This window comes from Lithobates pipiens, unplaced genomic scaffold (genome assembly GCF_037356315.1).
Source record: "Lithobates pipiens isolate NorthernLeopardFrog02 unplaced genomic scaffold, aLitPip1_a1.2 Scaffold_19, whole genome shotgun sequence".
NCBI classification, from domain to species: Eukaryota; Metazoa; Chordata; class Amphibia; order Anura; family Ranidae; genus Lithobates; species Lithobates pipiens.
The window spans coordinates 327,571,382-327,593,706 of record NW_027507764.1 but is presented as its reverse complement, the minus strand read 5'-3'; the positions used below and the strand labels follow the sequence as shown (position 1 = coordinate 327,593,706).

General features: G+C 40.5%; 1 protein-coding gene across 1 annotated transcript in view; it reads left to right on the top strand.

The window, feature by feature from the left end:
* The window catches only part of DROSHA (drosha ribonuclease III), a 579,282-nt gene that overhangs the window by 504,936 nt on the left and 52,021 nt on the right, over positions 1-22,325 (top strand). Inside the window, exons 23-25 of the mRNA XM_077492043.1 lie at positions 2,803-2,873; positions 10,312-10,356; positions 18,243-18,400. Of these exons, the coding sequence (XP_077348169.1) occupies positions 2,803-2,873; positions 10,312-10,356; positions 18,243-18,400 (274 nt within the window). The remainder of the gene's footprint in view (positions 1-2,802; positions 2,874-10,311; positions 10,357-18,242; positions 18,401-22,325) is intronic.

The window sequence follows — 22,325 nt, the reverse complement described above, 5'->3', positions numbered from 1 at the left end:
AGACATCTGTCTGAGAAAGATTTGAATGTATAAGGGTTTTTTTTTTTTTTCCCGAAATTCTAAGGTTTGGTTTTCTGATGAGAGATGCATCCATAAGTAGTGGAAATCTTGTTTGTTTCAGGACTGTCAGGTGTTTTTCATCATATTTTTATCATCTTTTGATATAGTCCCAGCATATTCAATTGCTTTGCACTATAATCTCTGAGTGCAGTACTGCAGCAATATTTAATTCTGTCTTGACAGCTCCCACTCCTGCAGTATCTGTATATGCAAATATGCAAAGATGGGATGTCTTCTGCACGCAGTAAAATATGTTTATGCATTTCACTGTTAATTATAGAAGATGTAATAGCTTGTCTGGGTAAATCTTAAGATATAGGTCCCCTTACAGGCTCTTTCAGAGAATCATAATTTGACAGTAATGGAAAACAAGATGCCAGTTCACTGTAACACTGACCAAAGAACTTTAAAAACAAAAAAGGAGGCAAATACAGATTTTTCGTCCTATGCAGGAATGCATGTCCCATTTATTGGGTCAAAACTCTTATCACATAGTAGGATTTTTATAAAACTTAACTGGAAATATTACCTCCTTTCATAATCGTATTTAGTAGTTATACCTTTTTTCTCTTTCGTTCATCAACGGACACAGCGCCTCCTTAATCTTGACCATTGGGTTATATTGCCTCTGCAGGAGTAGGAGTAGACAGAACAAAAAAAAAAATACCTGGCTATGCCCATGGGCTGTCCTCAGTCAGTATATAACCCCTTCCCTGCTCTAGGTATTCAGTTTTTTTCTGTTTAGCCAGGAGTAAGGACCTAGCTCCCTGCTGGGATCTTTTGGTCCTAGCAAATTTTACTTTTTGTCTTTTTTTCTATGCATTTTCTTCTGGGAGATCTGCAATCAACTGCTGTGCTGGGCAAAGGGCTGGATCATCTAGATCCAGTGGTCTCCCCAGTCCAGCCACTGAGCGAGTGCAGACCACAGCTACGCGCTAGGTTGGCCAAGACATAGCCTCAACGGACGGAGGCTGGCCCATGAGTTAAATGCCTCGCAGGGTTGCATATGAACGGGCTCTGGTCTGAGTCGCAGCGGTCCCTTGGCCAACAGCCTCCCACTTCGGTGGCGAGGAGTTCTGTCTGGAGGGTCATCTGCACCATGGATGGTTAAGTGCGGTTTGGGGTGGACGCGGGTACCCTCCAGGGATGGTCGGACCTGCCTGATAAAGTCCCCTGTTTAAACTGGTCCCTCGGATTGGTGGGAGTCCCAGGGCAGGTAGCAGAGACCCCTGGGGGTCTCCCCTACCATCTCCTGTCTGGGCGGTGTGTGTCCAGCCCTGGCAGTATAGGGGGGTGATTTCAGTGCAGAGGGTGCACTGGAGACCCCTAGGTGCATGCCCTGCTGTGTGTGCAGTGTAAGGTAGTGTGCAGTTTTGGGGTCTCAGTGCAGAGGGCACAGCAGTGTCGTCTAACCCCCTAGGAGAAGCGCTCTCCCGGGGTGTTACCTTGCGGGTGCGCTCCCGAGTCCAGCATTCGGCATCCATAGACGCCGAATGTAGGACCCCACCCAGCCCCCCGGCGCCCACGTCATTGGATTTGATTGACAGCAGCGGGACTGACAGAAGGTTTTTCACCTTGATGCATAGGAAGCATTAACGTAAAAAACCATGAGGATTTACAACCCCTATAAAGTGTACAGTATGCCTAGCTAAAACTTTTTTTTTTCAGTTTTGAATAGTATGGGAGGGATTAGAGCCCCTGTGTCAGGTTTCTTTTTCTCTCTCTCTCTCTCAATTACAGAGATTTTCTCAAACTTCCTATCTTTATGGTAATGTTATATCAGTCAAGAAGTGTACAATAGTCACCAACTGCAACACCAACAAAAAATAAAAATGCTTCTTTGGTAGGGTAAGGAACAGGGTAGAACCCCTGTCAGATTTTCATTTCTGGTAGTGATCCTGTTGAAGATTATCCCTTGCATCTTGTCTGGTAGAATCTTTCTCAGCTGGACAAGAAGTGAGGATAAATCTCTCTAACAGAGGTCTGGATAGCAGTAGAAACCCAACAGGACAACCTGAGTTATAATGTTTTCCTTGTTTTTTTTAAAAGTAGGAAAAATGTTTTTGGCTTACCGTATACGTTAGTCATGTTGAACGACATCTGTACTTTAATAAGAAACTACTCTAGCCCACTCCTCTTAAATTAACCAGTAATAAAACTCCCCAGCTTCTTACTTCCTATAGCAAAGCCACATCCTGCAGCACTGTGTACTTCTTGCCAGAAACCCTTTCTGTGCTGGTCGCACCTGCGCAATGAGCCCTAGTCGACTTTTATGAAGCTATACTAGAAGCAGCACCAGTTTCCTGAAATGGACCCATACAAGTCTATGAGTGCTCATTGCACAAATACCAGCAACACTAAATAGGATTTTTGGTGTAAGCATTGCTGCAAACTTAATAATAGTAAGCTGGGGTGAGGGATGTTGTTACAGGTTATTTCTGGAGGGGTGGGAGGATTAGAGGGGTTATATTGTTGTCCTTTAATACTCTAGAACAGGGATCCTCAAACTACGGCCCTCCAGCTGTTGTGAAACTACACATCCCATGAGGCATTGTAAAACTCTGACATTCACAGACATGACCAGGCATGATGGGAATTGTAGTTCCTAAACAACTGGAGGACCGTAGTTTGAAGACCCATGCTCTAGAACATGTTTAAACAGATGTTTGTGTTGAGAGTTTGGACCTTTTGATATGAGTGCTGGGAAAATTTTCTACCCCATTTGCCTACATGTTTCTACAGGTGCTGTTTACTATGAAGGTGGACTTGAAGAGGCAAAGGAGTTATTTGGGAGGTTGTTGTTTGGCACTCAGGTAATGATCCCTTAAAAATTATAAATGTTTACTGCCAAGTCAGTGGATGATAGACTAAGAATCAAGCATAATTGCAGATATAATCAATTTTTAATTTTACTTCCTGTATGGCTCATTTACATTTGTGCTATATGTAGGTATATTTGAAGCACAGATAAAGTTCTGGTAATATGATGTATACGTTATCTGATTAGTATAGTTTACAAAGTCAAAGCAGATGACTTTATTTTGTTTTTTCTAATACGTGTCCGTTTTTCACACTGCTTTGCAGACTACACAGAGCCAGTCACATTGTACTTAGTACAGTGATAAAGTAGGACCAATGTTTAGAAGCCAGTATGTTTTGGGTTTACTCTAGGAAAAATCAAAACAGCCAACCAGCGAGCTACCATAGTGCCCAATATGATTTCTGTGAACAGCATAGAGTTGAACAATACTGGAAATGTATTTTGTAGTAAAGGTTCTCGGTTGCTAGCAACAGAAGTCACTTGGCCAGATCAAGTGAAAAAAACTAATACAAAAAATGCATGAAAAATGTATCCCTTTTTAAATCTTAAACCTGCTTTCTAGCTCCCTTGTTACTTCCTCTCATGCTCGCCTTCAAGACTTCTCCAGAGCCTCTCCCATCCTCTGGAACTCCCTGCCCCAGTCTGTCCGCTCAGCCCCTACCCTGTCCACCTTTAAGAGTTCCCTGAAAACTCATTTATTCAGGGAAGCCTATCCCACACCCACCTAATTGTCCCCGAGCCGCCCCCATCAAATAATTTTCTGCAGCTATTACCTTTTGTACCACCACCCCCTCCCTTTAGAATGTAAACGCTATGAGCAGGGCCCTCCTGTACCTCTTGTATTGTACTGTAATTGTGTTGTCCCCCCTATACATATTAAAGCGCTGCGTAAACTGTTGGCGCTATATAAATCGTTAATAATAATAATAATAATAATAATCTTATGGAACTCTTCACACTGATGTGCTGTGGAGATTTTTCTAAAGTCCTGCATGCTGTGTTTTTGTTGCATGTTTAAAAAGAGCACCAAAAAAAAGATGTGCCAAAAATGCATCAAAACCATATATGCATTTTTTTTTCAACTGAGAAGTGTGACAGGGCCCTTACTGTGCTTACAGATCTTTGCTCATAAGTGATATTTAATTTAAATTTTCGGAGCGTTTTAATGGAAAATTTGTAAATAAGGGGATTTTAGGGTTTAGCCTAATGCCTTGTACACACGGTCGAAAATTCCGATGGAAAATGTCCAATTGGATTATATTGTCGGAAAATCCGATCATGTGTGGGCTCTATCAGACTTTTTCCATCAGAAATTCCGACGGAAAAAATTTGAGAGCAGGATCTCTAATTTTCCGACAACAAAATCCGATCTGACTTTTTCCGATCGTTTGTAGAGAATTCCAATCGGACAAAGTGCCACACATGCTCATATCAAATTACGAGACCAGAGCTATTGGCTAGTAGCCTCAACGTAGTCCCGTCATAACGAACGAACGTCATCACGTTCCGAACGATCGGATTTTCCGACAACTTTGTCCGACCGTGTGTATGCAACACAAGTTTAGGACAAAATCTGACGGATTTTGTTGTCGGAATGTCCGACCGTGTGTACAGGGCATAAGTGTTAAAGGTTGTTTTAAAGTTTTATGTTAAAAATTAGTTAATAGGATCATGGCAAGTGCAAAGTTTCAGTGTAGGTAAGAAGACAACTTTAGTCTTTTTTAGTCAAATAACTGTTTATTTAGAATAATACATATTTAGAGTTTTAAAAGACATCAAGTAACATTCCATATCATGAAATTGTATAAAGCATTACAATATCATCCAGCTAAATTCTAGGTAAAAAAATAAAAAGTACAGATATGGAAAACTAAATATGGTGAAAAACTCAAATATGCCCATGAGGAAAGTACAGAAAACAAATGCTTGTATCTGTAATAATAAAACAACCACAATCATTAACAAGGGAGCATAGGAAAAATGTAACTAACCTGTGTATCACCAAAGAAAATGGTTGTCATAGATAGACAACCAATTGACAAAATACGACCAGCTAGTAAAAAAAAATAATGGTAGAAAAGTGAAGAAGAAACTAAAGGATAATATCCAGGGGGAAAGAAACTGCCCTGGGAGTACTCATAGATCCTCCAGTGATGATCTAGTTCCTAAAACCAGGTCTGAAGAAGTGCCCAAAAACAAGCAAGCAGAATTATGGAAGGCAAGAACATCCAACTTACTGTGAAACTAAAGCCTGGAAGTTGTTGGAGTCACTGTAGGCCCTCCAGCAAGTCCAAGTAGTATGGGTCAACTCAGGATCTGTGCCATCCTCCGCCACCAGAGTCTCCATTGCCATTATGCCATTAAGTATCTGGGCCTATTCGAAAATAGGAGGCGGGACTGTAGACTTCCAATACTTCAAGACAATGACAGGAGCAGCCAATAACTTTAGTTTTGGTGACTAATTACTTGCAGCTCTGGTTCCTAGATTTTACACTGTGCCATGTGCATTGTTTGATCTGTTCTTTTTTATGACTAGGGCTATACTCATGGTCAACCTAGCCATAGGAATGAATAAGATAGGCAGCATTGTCCAGCTCTCTGCAAGTGCTGTAAGAGCTGAACATGGCCGGGACTTTTTTATGCAAAGGTTGTGCCATGCCACAAAGTGAATATCTCAAGAGCAAATATGAAGGTAAATGTATAGGTTTTTGACTTCTACTGTGGGAGGTGGGTGGACAAAAGTATGGCCAAAGCTTTTTTTTTTTTTTTTTTTTTGCTATGCTTTGCCTATGGATCACAGGAGTGCCGTTCATTCTGTACTCCTGTGACATCATTCACCTTGTCCAGGCTGGGAAAAGATCCTGACTTTACAGTCTGGATCTATCCAGATGGCTGGAACAGAGGCTAGCTCAGGCTCTCAGCTGTGCTGCTGGGACACCGAGCCAGCCACTCCCTCCTCTCCCCAACCTTGCACTCCAGTGAGCACTGGAAGGGCAAAGCAGGGAGTTAGTTCACAATACAGAGGCAGTGGATCAGTGCTGCATCCACCTACGTGTTTTTTTTTGTAAACGCATATTTCTCTTTTAAAGTCTGACTGTGCCCAAAAAAATGCATATTAGCAGTACATGCATATTTCCCTATGTAAAAATACTGTTTAGTTCTCCCCTGCTGTACAATTGAAACAGTCCCCCCCCCCCCCCCACCTAATTTTCATAACATAATGGGAGAGGAGTTCTGTAGTACAGCAGCATAGACCTCGGGTAGGGCTTACAGCACTTTTTGATGTTTCATGGCAGCACAATCATCCTTGTAAATTCACTGCAGGAAGTTAGAAATACACTGGACTTCTGGCAGGGTCAACAGGCATTTTTTCTGTAACTGGTGTGTTTTGAAAGAGATAAAATCTGTGGAAATGTGTATGCATTGCAAAAATGCAACAGATATGTTCTATTTGTTTTATTTTTCTTAGACATACACTTTAAGTGTTATGGATAGTTTAAGGGTTAGGTTTAGTGATTTTGTTAAATGTTGAGGTCAGCTTAAAAGGGTTAGGTTACAATTGGGGGCCATGGACATGTAGGAAAAACTTTTTTACAAACTAAGTTCAATACATAATATGGAGAATAACTTAAGTGCTGTAGACGGCTGTGCACTGAAAGCCATATCCATAAATTACAACACTTTTGAAGACTAACAAAACATTCCAGCAAGCCCTTAAGTAGTGCTAGGGTCTGTAGCATATATTTGCACGTGTTTGCCTTTGTAACCCTGTGTACATGTTTCAATATGTCAATAAAACTGCTAAAGTGAAATGGAAGTGTTGTCCTGGCAACAGTGCTTATAATCATATACCTGTTAAATTTGTCCTGGCGTATTTACTCTATTCAGTCAATTCAAATCTAGTAAAACAATATATATAAATTGCTGCAATGTGAATTTTTTATAACATGCATAAATTAAAGAAAATGCAGCACCTTCTTTAACCACTTCAGCCCCATAAGGATTTACCCCCTTCCTGAACAGAGCACTTTACAATTTGGCACTGCACTGCTTTAACTGGTAATTGCGTGGTCATGCAATGCTGTACCCAAACTAAATTTGCGTCCTTTTTTCCATACAAATAGAGCTTTCTTTTGCTTGTATATATTCACCTCTGCGGTTTTAATTTTTTCCAATAAAATTGAAAAAATACCGACAATTTTGAAAAACAAAAATATTTTTTTACTTTTTGCTATAAAAAATACAATAAAATCAATTTTAGTTATAAATTTAGGCCAAAAAGCATATGTCCACATGTCTCGGGTAAAAAAAAAAAATCAATAAGCGTATATTTATTGGTTTTCGCAAAAGTTATAGCATGTACAAACTAGGCTACATTTTCTAGAATTTATGCAGCTTTTAGTTTGACTGACTATCTCATTTCTTGATTTGCTAAAATGGCAGGGCAATACAATGACCCCATTTTGGAAAGTAAACACCCAAAGGAATTTGCTGAGAGGCTTGTTGAGCACATTTAATATTTTTTTTTTTGTGATTGAAGAATGACAAAAAAGATAAATATATTTTTACGCAAAGTTGTCACTGAAATGATTTATTGCTCAAACATGCCATGGGTATATGTGAAATTACACCCCAAAATACATTCTGTTGCTTCTCAAGTACAGGGATACAACATTTGTAGGACTTTTTGGCAGTCTAGTCGTGTACATGACCCCGAAAAACCAATCACTGCCTTCAGGATTTATAAGGGTGTAAATTTTTGATTTCACTCCTCACTACCTATAATAGTTTCAGAGGCCATGAAATGCCCAGATAGCACAAATTACCTAATTTTGGAAAGTAGACACCCCAAGCTATTTACTAGGAGGCATGTTGAGTATTTTGCAGATCTCGCTTTTTGTCACAAAGAATTGAAAAAAAAAAAAATTTTTTTTCTTTTCTTTCTTAATTTTCAAAAACAAATGAGAGCTTTTGTGATTTTTACTGTGATGGTGAAATTCCCTCCTACAGTGCTGGAGTCGCTGATTCATGTTTCGTGAGAGCAAACGATGTTGCTGTCAAGATAAATGAATCAGTGCCTCAGCTGAATGGCATGCCTAAAAAGAAAATAATGGTTAACAATAAAACACAGTAAAGAATTACATACCTGAAAAGCAGACATTATAAAGCATAGTAAAAAGGGCAGAACAGTAGAGAGAGAGAGAAATAAAACGACATCTATTTTTGACTTTTTTATTTTATATATTTTTACTTTTTTTTTAAATTTTTTAATTAATTTATTTTTTCACTTTTATTTGTAACTGTTACTGTAACGGTTCCAGGTTTGGCTCTCTCAAAATGCGATGGCATCTTTGGAGACCCTGTGAAGGTGTGTCCTATTGTGTTGTGTTATTGTGTTAATAGTAACACAATACGCCTCCATGGATTGAAATCCTGTAGCGTCCACAAGATCCTGCTCCTCAAGAAGGCACATGTACAGGCCCATCTGAAGTTTGCCAATGAACATCTAAATTATTCAGAGAAGGATTGGGAGAAAGTACTGTAGTCAGATTAGACCAACATTTTTTTTTTATATATTAAAGTTGACTCGCTGTGTTTGGAGAAAGAAAAATGCTGATTATGCCCTTAAGAACACCATCGCTGCAGTCAAGCACGGTGGTGGAAACATTATGCTTTGGGGCTGTTAAAATCTTGGATGAGAATCTTCTTCCCTCAGCCAGAACACTGAAGCTGGGTCGTGAATGGGTCTTCTAGTATGACAATGACCCAAAACATAACGCCAAGGCAACAAAGGAGTGAAGCACATTAAGGTCAAGGAGTGGCCTAGCCAGTCTCCAGACCTTAATCCTATAGAAAATGTATGGAGAGAGCTGAAACTTTGAGTTGCCAGGCAACAGCCAAGAAACCTTAAGCATTTAGAGAAGATCTGTTAAGCAGAGTGGACCAAAATCCCTCCTGAGATGTGTGCAAACCTGCTAACCAACTACAGGAAACATCTTACCTCTGTGCTGACTAGCAAGGGTTTTTCCACCAAGTACTAAGTCATGTTTTGCTTGGGAATCAAATACTTTTTTTACCCACTGAACTGCAACTCAATTTATAACATTTGTGTTTTTTCTAGGTTTTTAGTTGATATTCTGTCTCTATCGTTTAAAATACACCTATGATTCAAATTATAGACCCATTTATTTGTAAGTGGTCAAACTTCCAAAAATCTACATTGGATCAAAGAATTGTTTTTCCCACAGTAACTACTGTATTTATCGGCGTATAACACGCACCTTTTCCCCCCTAAAATCAGAGGGAAATTGGGGGTGCTTGTTATACGCTGACCCCCCCTGCTGTTTCCAAACCTTTCCGCCGTTCTCTGCGGCTTCTGGGTATTTTCGGGCGTCCTCGGCGGCTTTTCGAAAGCCGCCGAGAACGGCCGAGTGTGGCCGAAAATAGCAGAGAACGGCCAAGAACTACCGAGCGCTGCCGAAATACACAGGACCTCTGCTCTGTATCACGGCGGCGCTATTTTTAAATGCCAAGGACGCTGACAAGACTGCAAATGACCGATAAGGCTGCAAATGACCGACAAGGCGGCAAATGACCGACAAGGCTGCAAATGACCGACAAGGCTGCAAATGACCGACAAGGCTGCAATGCAAGGCTGCAAATGACACTGATAAGGCTGCATGGATGGGCATTTATATGTAAGTTTTTTTCCTTAAACTGCCCTCCTAAAAGTTTTTTTCTTTTAAATTCCCTCCTAAACTTGGGGTGCGTGTTATACGCCGATAAATACGGTATACCTGCAAAAGGGGCCAGCCTGAGATGACCTAGTTGGACAAATTTTCTGACTAAAGTTCCACTTTAATGCATTTAAGGAGAATTAAGCAAAGTGAAAATTCACTGTGCAAAGTGAAATAGATTTTTGCCCTTAGTAAATCAATCCCATACATGGGACACATGTTTAAATTGCAGTTCCAGTTCTAGAAGATAGTGAAAAAAATCACTTTTAACATGTATTTTTTTTTTCCCCCTTATCTTTGCGTTCCAGTAACATGTATGTATTTGACCATTAAAAGTGTGACACCCTTAACTTGTGAACATCTAGAATGCTTTTAATTCACTAACATTTGACGGTATACAGTATAGCAATACATGTGACATTTCGCTTTTTATTTTTCTTTGTTATCCCGACTTCATTCAGTGACATTATCCTTTTCTCCACTCTTAAGCTTTGCTTAGTAGGACCTTGAGTAGTTATCAGTTGTGTATATGCTCTTTATTTTCAAATTAATTTGCAGGCAGTATTGGATTTTCCATGAGCCGAGTCAGCATCTAAAATAGTTGCGTATTTCAAGTAATGACATTTTATTTAGTGCTGTGGAATTTGCTAAATGATTGCCTAGAGCATTAATGACATTTTTCAACATCTACAGGACCTGCGGGACGTGTGGCTTAATTTTCCCCTACACCCACTTCAAGTAAGCAAACTCTCCCTTTATTGTAATATATATAGTAGCATTTATTGCTCTTTATTTATTTGCTGCTTCTCTTTGATTCTTTTCTGTGACATTCATGATACCAGTACTAGATTTATTAACAAGCTGTGTGCTGTATACATATATATATCATCCTCTGAAGTGTGTAAACCAAACAACTGGAATTAACTCTGCCTCCGACAAACATGAGCCAATTTCTTTTCTGTCCCGCAAGAACATTTATTTTAGTGACTTTTTTATTTTGCTAAGGGCGAAGATGTCATTTTTTATTTTTTATGATGTGAACAAGCCATTGTTTAAAAGAGGCCTTAATCTAAAAACACAGACATGCCAAACAGTTTTGCATACAGCTGAAACATTTTATTATTAATATTTAATATTAAGTTTTCAGTTTTGTAAGATTGTTGTTCTTTCCAGTGTCATATTCAGTGCTGGAGATAAAGAATGAAATGCTAAACTGATTACAGTGGTATTGGTGCATGCTGTGAATTTCTATAAGGCCTGTTGGGTATTCCAAGATCATTAGAAATGTATTATGCACCACTTTTAAAACTAAACTCCAGGCAGATATAAAGGACCGCCATGTAGTGTGTAATTATGTATTCCCTAAATATCATTAAATGTGTTTTAGGTACTGCTAGTATAAGTACTTGAATTTGCCTTTATATTACCTTTCTTTAATCACTGTGCACAGTAGCTCTGGGAGAGGTGGGGGCTACACTTATATATAGCATTACACAGTACTATCAACTTAAACCTGTTTACTGACAGGCAGAGTGTGCAGAATGATGACTTCATTAATATGGTCATACTCGTGCATAGTCTAGTAAGTAGGACTCAGACAAGCTGCAGCCAAAAACGGTATTGCTTAATTCAGCCTTTCTCAACACAAAGGAACCCTTGAAATAACTAAATGCTAAAAATGACTATATCTAGAACTCTTGATACATTTGTGTGATAGTCAGTGGGAAGAGTGCTCCTTGCACTTGTGGTCATTGGGGAAGAATTACCCCCTTACAGATGGCAAAAAAGATCAGTGGTGATTTATCGGAGAGGCAGACATTGCTCAAGGAACCCCTACTAACCTCTGCAGGAACCCTGGGGTTTCCTGGAAGTCTGGTTGAGAAATCCCGGCTTAATTGCAGTGAAGTTTTCCTTTAAATCTTCCCCCCGCCCCTCATTTTTCCCAAATACATACTTACATTCAAGCCCTCTCCTGAGACCTTTACTATGTGGCCCCGACACTGCACAGCCGTAAAAAAAAAAAAAAGTCCCAGCTACGTTCAGCTTCTGCTGCCCATGTATTGTTTAACCACTTCCCACCCGGCCAATGCATATATACGGCCGGGTGGGAGCCGTCTACTTCTGATAGGACATTCAGGAACGTCCTTCAGAAGGAGCGGGATCGCGCGCGTAGCGGCGCGATCCCGATGTGCACGTGTCACCCGGACACGGCACATCTCAGATCGGCAGGAGGGCTCTGTGATTGGCCCTCCTGATCACATGACGGCCCTGTCCAATCACGGCCGTCATGTGATGTAAACAAACAGCCGGTTGCTAGGCAATCATCTCCTCCTCTCCTCACACAGAAGTCATCGCTGAGGAGAGGAGAGCAGATCGCTGCAGCCAGCTGATGATCAGTGAGTATGAGCTGTTTTTACAGCTTTTTACTCACTGATCATCAGTCTAGTGTAAACACACAACACACCACACAGTGTAAACACAGTCCCCACACATGTCCCCAAAACATACATGTCCCCAAATAATAAAAACACATGTCCCTAATAATAAAAACATGTCCCCCACATATGTCCCACTAAAATCACATGTCCCAATGATTATCTGCACACATATGTACGTGATCACTTGCACACATATGTACATGATCATTTGCGTACATATGTCCGTGATTACACAAACCAATTATTATACACTTAACTGAATTTTTTTTTACCAAAAACATGTAGCAGAATACATTTTGGCTTAAATTTATGACAAAATTAGATTTTATTGGATTTCTTTTAAAATAGAAAAAAGAAAATATTGTTTTTTTTCCAAATTTCCGCTTTTTTTTCGCTTATATCGCAAAAAATAAAAAATGGAGTCGTGAATAAATACCACCAAAATAAAGCTCTATTTGTGCGAACAAAATGATAAAAATTTAATTTGGGTACAGTGTAGCATGACCGCGCAATTGTCACTGAAAGCGCTAGAGCGATGAAAGCTGAAAAGGCTGGGAAGGAAGGGGGCGAAAGTGCCCTGTATTGAAGTGGTTAACTGCAGTGGAACAAAATGAGGCTGCCAAATATGGCAGTGCTATCTTCATTGCATTGGGCTGCACAAATCAGCCACCTAATATTAAGTAGGTCCGCTTCTGCCATCAAAACGGCCATGGCTCATCGAGCCATGGACTCCACTAGACCTTTGAAGGTATGCTGTGGCATCTGGCACCAAGCATGTTGGTAGCAGAGCCTTTAAATCTTGTAGGTTGCGAGGTGGGACCTCCATAGATCAGACTTGTTTTTCCAGCACATCCCAGAGACACATGATGGATTGGGATCTGGAGAATTTGGAGGGCAAGTCAACACCTCAAACTTGTTGTGTTCCTCAAGCGATCCTTGCAGTGTGGCAGGGGCAATTATCTTGATGAAAGAGGCCACTGACATCAGGGAACATTGTTTCCATGAAGGGGTATGCTTTGTCAGCAACAACATTTAGGTAGATGGTACATGTCAAAGTAACATCTACATGAATGGTAGGACCCAAAGTTTCCCAGCATAACATTACCCAAAGCACCACAATGCCTCCACCGGCTTGCCTCCTTTCAGTAGTGTATCCTGGTGCTTTCTCATCCCCAGCTAAGCCATTTTACGTACACACACCTGGTAATCCACATGATGTAAAGGAAAATGTGATTCATCAGATCAGACTACCTTCTTACATTGCTGCATGGTCCAGTTCTGATGTTCACATGCCCATTGTAGGTACTTTTAGCTGTATTTCGCTCAGCATGGACTCCCTGACTGGTCAGTGACTACACAGCGCCTAACGCAACAAATTGTGTTGCCCATTTTATCTGCTTTCAGCACCAACTTCAGGGACAGCATGTTAACTTGCTGACTAATATAGCCTACCTGCTTTTAGGTGCCTTTGTAATGACAGCAGGTTGATAATTCTTTCAGTATGGCGATGCTACTGAATTTTCCAGTTTGCTGTCTGGGAGTGAGTTGGTGACTGTGACAGACCTAGCCGGGACACAGGCTTTTTGAGAGGACTGAATGCGACCCTCTTGCCGACGGTTTATGGGCCCTGGATTTTAAGGGGCACATGGTGAATGAGAACCCCACTATAATCTGTGCTAGTCCGGTTCAATGCTGTATATATGTGTATATAATGTGTGTTGTCTCATGCTGTTGGGACACAAACTGTTAGATGCTAATGTCATGAACTCCAGCCACCTGTATGTTGTGTAAATGAGTCTAGTCTGAGTATTGGGTATTCACACATTGTTGTTTGTGCTAATTAACCCTGTGTTTATGTTTATGGTAATGTTTATTGAATTGTTAGTGAGCTAGGAGCCAAAAGTCTTATCTCTCAGTCAACTAGTCTGAGTGTTGATTTAGATAATTTGCTCATGCTAATTAGGTTAGGTTTTAGTCTTCTACTGTATTATAAATACTTGGCATTTTGGTTCTAATAAATGAGTCCATGTTAGCTCTAAGCAAGTGTCATCTTGTTTTGTGCTTGTGAGCGGTTAGAATATCTGATCTCTATATTCAGACTTAGGAAGCGGTATACTGACGGAAGCACTCAATCGGAGTGTGGGATCGGTTCCGTCACAGTGACCAAGCTGTATTGTACTTAAATGCAGCAGAGAGGTTGCTGATCCGGCTATGCTATCTGTCAACATTACCTGGATCTCAAGCCTGGGTAAACAGCACAGTAAGATTGTGGTCACTGTCCTAGCAATTTGGCTGCTCACCTATAGTCATAACTACACTCATCAGCCACTTTATTAGGTACACCTTGCTTGTACCAGGTTGGACCCCTTTTCGCCTTTAGAACTTTTCCTTAATTCTTCATGGCACAGATTCAACAAGGTGTTGGAAACATTCTTTTGAGATTTTGGTCCATAGCGACATGATAGCATCACGTAGTTGCTGCAGATTTGCCGACTGCACAACCATGATGCAAATCTCCTGTTCCACCACATCCCAAAGGTGATCTATTGGATTCAGATCTGGTGACTGTAAAGGCCATTGAAGTACAGTGAACTCATTGTCATATTCAAGAAATCAGTTTGAGATGATTTGAGCTTTGTGGCATGGTGCATTATCCTGCCGGAAGTAGCCATCAGAAGATGGGTACGCTATAGTTATAAAGGAATAGACATGGTCAGCAACGATACTCTGGTAGACCGTGGCATTTAAACAATGCTCAGTTGGTACTAAGGAGTCCAAAGTGGGCCAAGAAAATATCCCCCACACCATTACACCACCACAACTGGCCTGAACAATTGATACAAGCCAAGTTGGATCCATGCTTTCATGTTGTTTATGCCAAATTCTAATCTACTATCTGATTACCGCAGCTGAAATCAAGACTCATCAGACCAGGCAACATTTTTCTAATTTTGTATTGTCCAATTTTGGTGAATCTGTGCGAATTGTAGCCTCAGTTTCCTGTTCCTAGCTGATAAGAGTGGCACCCGCTGTTGTCTTCTGCTGCTATAGCCCATCAGCTTCAAGTTTCAATATGTTGTGCATTCAGAGATGGTATTCTGTGTACCTTGGTTGTAATGCGTTGTTATTTGAGTTACTGTTGCCTTTCTGTCCTCTCAAACCTGAGACTGCCCATTCTCCTCTGACATCAACAAGGCATTTTTCTCCACACAGCTGCTGCTTACTGGATATTTTCTCTTTTTCAGACCATTCTCTGAAAACCCTAGAGATGGCTGTGCAAGGAAATCCCAGTAGATCAGCAGTTTTTGAAATACTCAGACCAGCCTGTCTGAACAACCATGCCATGTTCAAAGTCACTTAAATCCTTTTTTTCCCATTTTGATGCTCGGTTGGAACTTCAGCAAGTTGTCTTTACCACGTCCAGATGCCTAAATGCCTTGAGTTGCTGCACTGTGATTGGCTGATTAGCAATTTTTGTTAGCAAGCAACTGAAGAAGTGTACCTAATAAACGGCCAGACTAGATGATGACCACTTCAAGCACATGTACAGTACAAAGCTGAATCCAGAATAAATTGCCCAGTTATAATACAATCAGATAACGCATCTGGTTGACACTGTTGTGTCAGTGATTAGACCAGTTTAACATTGGACAATTCATAATTACGAAGTAAACATCTATTTTATGGTTGAATTTTATCATGTCTTCAATAACTGCTTAGAATAAAAGATGCACGCTAGGATCTTTTGACCACATAATAGGAATAATTGATCAAAATAAGGCTATTAACGTGCTGCTTTGCTCATTGCTGTCTCTTCGAAGATCAATCACTTGTATTATTATATTGGTATAATATAGATTATTTTGACTTTTTTATTGTCCCCAACAAAAATTTGCAAAAAAAAAATACGGAAAAAACCCTGGTGTGTGTGTGTGTGTATGTGTGTGTGTGTGTATGTGTGTGTGTATATATATATATATATATATATATATATATATATATATATATATACACACACACACAGTATCTCACAAAAGTGAGTACACCCTTCACATTTATGTAAACATTTTATTATATCTTTTCATTTTTCATGTGACAACACTGAAGAAATTACACTTTTCTACAATGTAAAATAGTGAGTGTACAGCTTGTATAACTGTAAATTTTCTGTACCCTCAAAAAAACTCAACACACAGCCATTAATGTCTAAACTGCTGGCAACAATAGTGAGTACACCCATAAGTGAAAATGTGTCATATGACTCGTTAGTGTTACAAGGCCTCAGGTGTGAATGGGGAGCTGGCGTGTTAAATTTTTTGTTATTGCTCTCACTCGCTCATACTGGTCACTGGAAGTTCAACATGGCACCTCATGGCAATGAACTCTCTGAGGATCTGAAAAAAGAATTGTTGCTTTACATGAAGATGGCCTAGGCTATAAGAAGATTGCCAAGACCCTAAACTGAGCTGCAGTGTGGTGCCCAAGACCATACAACGGCTTAACAGGACAGGTTCAACTCGACAGGTTCAACTCAGAACAGGCCTCACCATGGTCCACCAAAGAAGTTGAGTGCACATGCTCAGCATCATATGTAGAGATTGTCTTTGGGAAATAGACGTATGAGTGCTGCTAGCATTGCTGTAGAGGTTTAAGGGGTGGGGGGTCAGCCTGTCAGTGCTCAGACCATACACCGCACACTACATCAAATTGGTCTGCATGGCTATCATCCCAGAAGGAAGCATCTTCTAAAGATTATGCACAAGAAAGCCTGCAAATTGTTTGCTGAACACAAGCAGACTAGGACATGGATTACTGGAACCATGTCCAGTGGTCTGATGAGACCAAGATAAACTTATTTTGTTCAGATAGTTTCAAACTTGTGTGGCGGCAACCAGGTGAGGAGTACAAAGAAAAGTGTGTCTTGTCTACAGTCAAGCATGGTGGTGGGAGTGTCATGGTCTGGGGCTGCATGAGTGCTGCCGCCACTGGGGAGCTATAGTTCATTGAGGGAACCATGAATACCAACATGTACTGTGACATACTGAAGCAGAGCATGATCCCTTCCCTTTGGAGACTGGGCTGCAGGTCATTATTCCAACATAATAACGACCCCAAACACACCTCCAAGACAACCACTGCCTTGCTAATGAAGCTGAGGGTAAAGGTGATGGACCGGCCAAGCATGTCTCCAGACCTAAACCCTATTGAGCATCTGTGGTGCGTCCTCAAATGGAAGGTGGAGGAGTGCAAGGTCTTTAACATCCACCAGCTTCGTGATGTCATCATGGAGTAGTGGATGAGGAATCCAGTGGCAAACTGTGAAGCTCTGGTAAACTCTATGCCCAAGAGGGTTGAGGCAGTGTTGGAAAATAATGGTGGCCACACAAAATATTGACACTTTGAGCCCAATTTGGCCATTATCAGTTTGAGATTTGCTCATTTTTGTTGCCAGCAGTTTAGACATTAATGGTTGTGTGTTCAGTTATTTTGAGGGGACAGTACATTTACACTGTTATACAAGCTGTACACTCACTACTTTATATTGTAGCAAAGTGTAATTTCTAAAGTCTTGTCACATGAAAAGATAGAATTAAATTTTAACAAAAATGTAAGGGGTGTACTCACTTTTGTGAGATACTGTATATATTTATATATACTCCAGCGTGTGTATAGTTTACATATTTGTGTTTTAGTAGATTTATAGTGCTGTCTACTGATACATTTTTTACTTTATTTGTAGCTACATATAATTCATTTAGAGTGATAAACATGGCATTTCTTTTTTGCCTTTTTGATCTGCACGCTGTTCTGATTCAGCTTTATTTGCTTTTGCATAAACTAGCTGGGAGAATTATGACAACTGTCTATGCAAAATAGAGGATTGAGCCTAGCAGGGTGTCATCTCATCCTTAATGGAGCCACTTTTTATGATAAGAATAACTTTCAAATCAAAACAAATAAGCAGTGTAGGTGATCCATGGGTATGCCAGCCAGGCGGCGGTAGGAAATTGATTATCAATGCTGTCTGAAATTGATAAAAGAGCTGACAAGGAAGCAAGTCTGACATTTTATTGCCATTTTGTTTAATATAAACATACTAACCTTGTTTGTTACAGTTACAGAAGCCATGCATTTATGTCTGCCGCAAACTGTGTTTAAGAAGTTTCTCGCTTTTCTTTTTGTCAGCTTCAGGAGTCTAACACTGATCGACAGCTGATTGAGACATCACCAGTCCTTAAGAAGCTGATAAAATTTGAAGAAGCAATTGGAGTTCAGTTTACTCATATACGACTTCTAGCTCGAGCTTTCACCTTGAGAACAGTGGGATTTAACCATCTGACCTTGTAAGCAAAGAATCCGATGTCTTTATCTGTCATCTGGCAGAGACATATAGAGAGTGAATACCTTTCTTTGTGATGAGAATACTCAATAATAGTCGGTGCACACACAAACACATGGCTAGGAAATGTAGAAAAGTACAGAATAGGAGGCTGTGTAAGCAATCTTTATGTACTAAAGCCTTCAGTATTTATTTATTTTTTTAACATAAAAACATTGTAAAGGAAAATAGGTTAACTCACAAGGACATTTAATCTGTTGCTTTATGTTGTTTATGACTTATTTTTTTTAATTATTATCATATTGCTACTTGAAAACATACTTTTTACAAATTGGAGCAACAGAAATGTATGTACCAAAATGTACTCCTTTAACCACTTCAGCCCCAGAGAATTTGGCTGCTCAATAACCAGAGCACTTTTTACAATTTGGCACTATGCTGCTTTAACTGGTAATTACGCAGTCATGCAATGCTGTCCCCAAACTAAATTTATGTCCTTTTTTTCCGTCAAATAGTGCTTTCTTTTGATGATATTTGATTGCCTTTGCGATTTTTATTTTTTGTGATATAAAAGGAAAAAGACCGGAATTTTTGAAAAAAAAAAAAATTATCTACTTTTTGCTATACAAAAAAATTCAATAAACTTAATTTTAGTCATGCATTTAGGCCAAAATGTATTCAGCCACATGTCTTTGGTAAAAAAAAAAAAAAAATACTTTTTTTTTGTCTTTTTCAAAACAAGCGAGATCTGCAAAATACTCAACATGCCTCTCAGCAAATTGAGTGTGTCTACTTTCCAAAACGGGGTCATTTGGGGGGGAGGGGGGATTTCATGGCCTCTGAAACTGTGATAGGCAGTGAGGAGAGAAATAAAAAATGTACACCCTTAGAAAGCCTGAAGGCGGGATTGGTTTTTGGGGTCCTGTACGCGATTAGAAAAGCCCCACACATGTGGTATTCCCAAGCTGCAGAATGTATTTTGGGGTGTAATTCCACATGTAACCATGCCATGTTTGAACAGAATACCATTTAGTGACAACTTTGTGCAAAAAAAAAAAAAAAAAAATTGTAATTTTCCATGGATTCCACATGCCTCACAAATTGCATGAAGTGTCTTGGTGTAATTTGGGGGGGGGTTGTGCTATCTTGTCATTTCATGACCTTTGAAACTGCGATAGGTAGTGAGGAGTGAAATCAATTTACGCCCTTAGAAATCCTGAAGGCGGTGCTTGGCTTTCGGGGTCCTGTACGCAGGGGTCCTGTGCAAAAAAAAGTGTTGTTTTGTTGTGACTACTTTCCAAAATGGGGTTATTGGGGGGGGGGGGGGGGGTTGAACTGTCCTGGCATTTTATGCATAACATTTAGAAGCTTATGTCACACATCAACCACTTGAAGACAAAGCCCTTTCTGACACTATTTGTTTACATGAAAAGAATATTATTTTTTTGCAAGAAAATTACTTTGAACCCTCAAACATTATGTATATTTTTTTTAAAGCAAAGGCCCTACAGATTAAAATTGTGGGTGTTGCAATTAGTTTTTTTCACACAGTATTTGCGAAGCGAATCGTGCAGCGGCGACAGACTACATACATTTTTAAAAACCTTTACAGGTTAACATTTTAGATTTACAGAGGAGGTCTACTGCTAATTACTGCCCTCAATCTGACCTTTGCGGTGATACCTCACATGCATGGTGCAATTGCTGTTTACATATGACATCAGACCGATGCTTGCATTCGCCTTTGCATGTGAGCATGGGGGGACAGGGGTTTGTAGAGCCAATTGTATCCAGGGTCACCCCGAGGGCAACAGAATTCATTATCATTGAAGTGCATGAACTGCAAGATCTGCTCGTATCGTGCCCTGGCCATGGAGTCAGAGAACACAGGCATATGGTGAATTGGGTCAGTGGACCAATATGACCACAACTCACTCCTTTTAGTTATGCCCATGAGGAGTGATAGGCCCAGAAAGGTCTTAAATTCAGAAACCATAATAGGTTTCCATTCTCTGGCAAGGGTTAAATGGGGATTAGCTGCAATGAATTGATCAGCATACAAATCGCTTTGGTCCACAATAGATCTACAGGGATCTTCCGTGAAAAACAGCGAATAAAAATCAAGTAACGCAAAATCAACTGTTTCCACCTGAATTCCGGGTTGGCCAGTGAATGGGGGAAGTACAGGTGCTGCATAAGTGGTGGGCTCCCAATTAGGATTGTCAAATGCAGCAGAAAGGGCACTATGGGCTTGATGGGCCTGTCTTTGTCATCTTGGTGGCTGCGGTACACTAGTTGTGCTAGCCACCTCACCAGCTTGAACTGCACTTATGGGATTCGCCACGTCACCACGTGATACTGCAGTGCTGGATTGACTACGACCAGGGTGTACTAGGTCACTGGTCCTTGCCAGTTCACCAGAAGGATGAGCTGCACTAGTACTGGCTCTCCGCTTGATACGAGAGTTCTGCCGTTCTTTCACCTCAACGACAGCAGAAGAATAGGGAACGGTACGCCTGACCTTGGCAGGGACCACAACTCCATTGTCAGAGCTATCTGTCAGGGTGCTCTCTACTGAATCGTATTTTGATAGATGCATAACTTCCTCTTCACTATCTGTCATGCTCAGAAACGTGTAGGCCTCTTCACTAGCGTACCTTCAATTTTACATTTTGGTCTCTAAATTTACTGGTACACTAGTGAGACTCACAGGAAAAAGAGCTCCTGACTCAGCGACTGCTTTAAAAGCTACCAAACAAAACTGTTAGCGTTCACAGGGATCAGGCCTGGGTGATCAGGGGGTGGCAAGTGTACCTATGTGTTCTGGTGTTAGTATAGTGTTGTGCAACTGACAGTAAGACGTCTTCTCTCCTCTCACTGGAATCAAAAAGACTCCACCAGGAGAGATGATATCACTTCCTCCTGTCAGTGTTTACATTTACACAGACAAGGCAAGGATTTAATTAGTTAGGGCCAATCGGCAGGTCCAGACCATAAATCATTGGTCTGGTCCTGAGAACTGACCGGTCTTCTAGTGATTCCATAGCCGCAGGGACAGGGGGGTGCGATCGCCCACGGGGAGGGAGGGATATACAGGTACACTCATTTGCCCACCTGTGCTATTCTGCCGACGTATATCGGCGGTCGGCAGCTGGCTAAAAGAAAGCTCAAACTAAAAACTCTGTTATGCCTGCTGTTTCCTCCAGGTAGGATTCCCCTCAGAAAATGTCCCAGTAACAGTAATCTTAGAGAATGGAAGAATGCTATGAACAAATTTTAGTAGTGTGAAGAAGACTGGAAACCTTTGTCAGGTTGTTTTTTGTTTGTGCGCTAGTTGTGAGGTTCCCAACTTTGTACCCCTGTGTCTGCAATCCCTGGAGTAGGATGTAAAGGGATATCACCCCAGTTAGGAATCGGACAGTAACGAAAGCCTGGTGAAGGCTCTTACCCTTTTCCACCCTATAAGGGAAGAGTGATTGATGAGCTCTTTCTTATTAATGAGCCTCTTACAATCATTTCCTGTATTTCCACCCCAGTGGAACTTACAATCTAATATTCAAGTCACACACACACAGGGGCCAGTTGTGACAGCAGCAAATGTTAACATGTTTTGCAGTTTGTGGCCCTCTCATGCATGGGCAGAACATACAAACCTAGTGTAGCTAATAATTTGCTGTAATCTCAACTCGAGGCTTTGGCATATAACCAAGCTATTCATTGCGCTAATGTGCTGCCTAATGTGATATACCAACTTTGCACACAATCGCTTTTGATCTGTCCATATTAATATGTTGACTCATTTAACACCCATCTCATGTGTCACTTGGGTTTAATGACAGAATCACACTGTGTGTGGTCAAGTGTGAAGTGTTTATTACTTTAATGGGACATCAGCTCTGTGTGCTTGTTTTAATAAGTGTCTTTGAAGG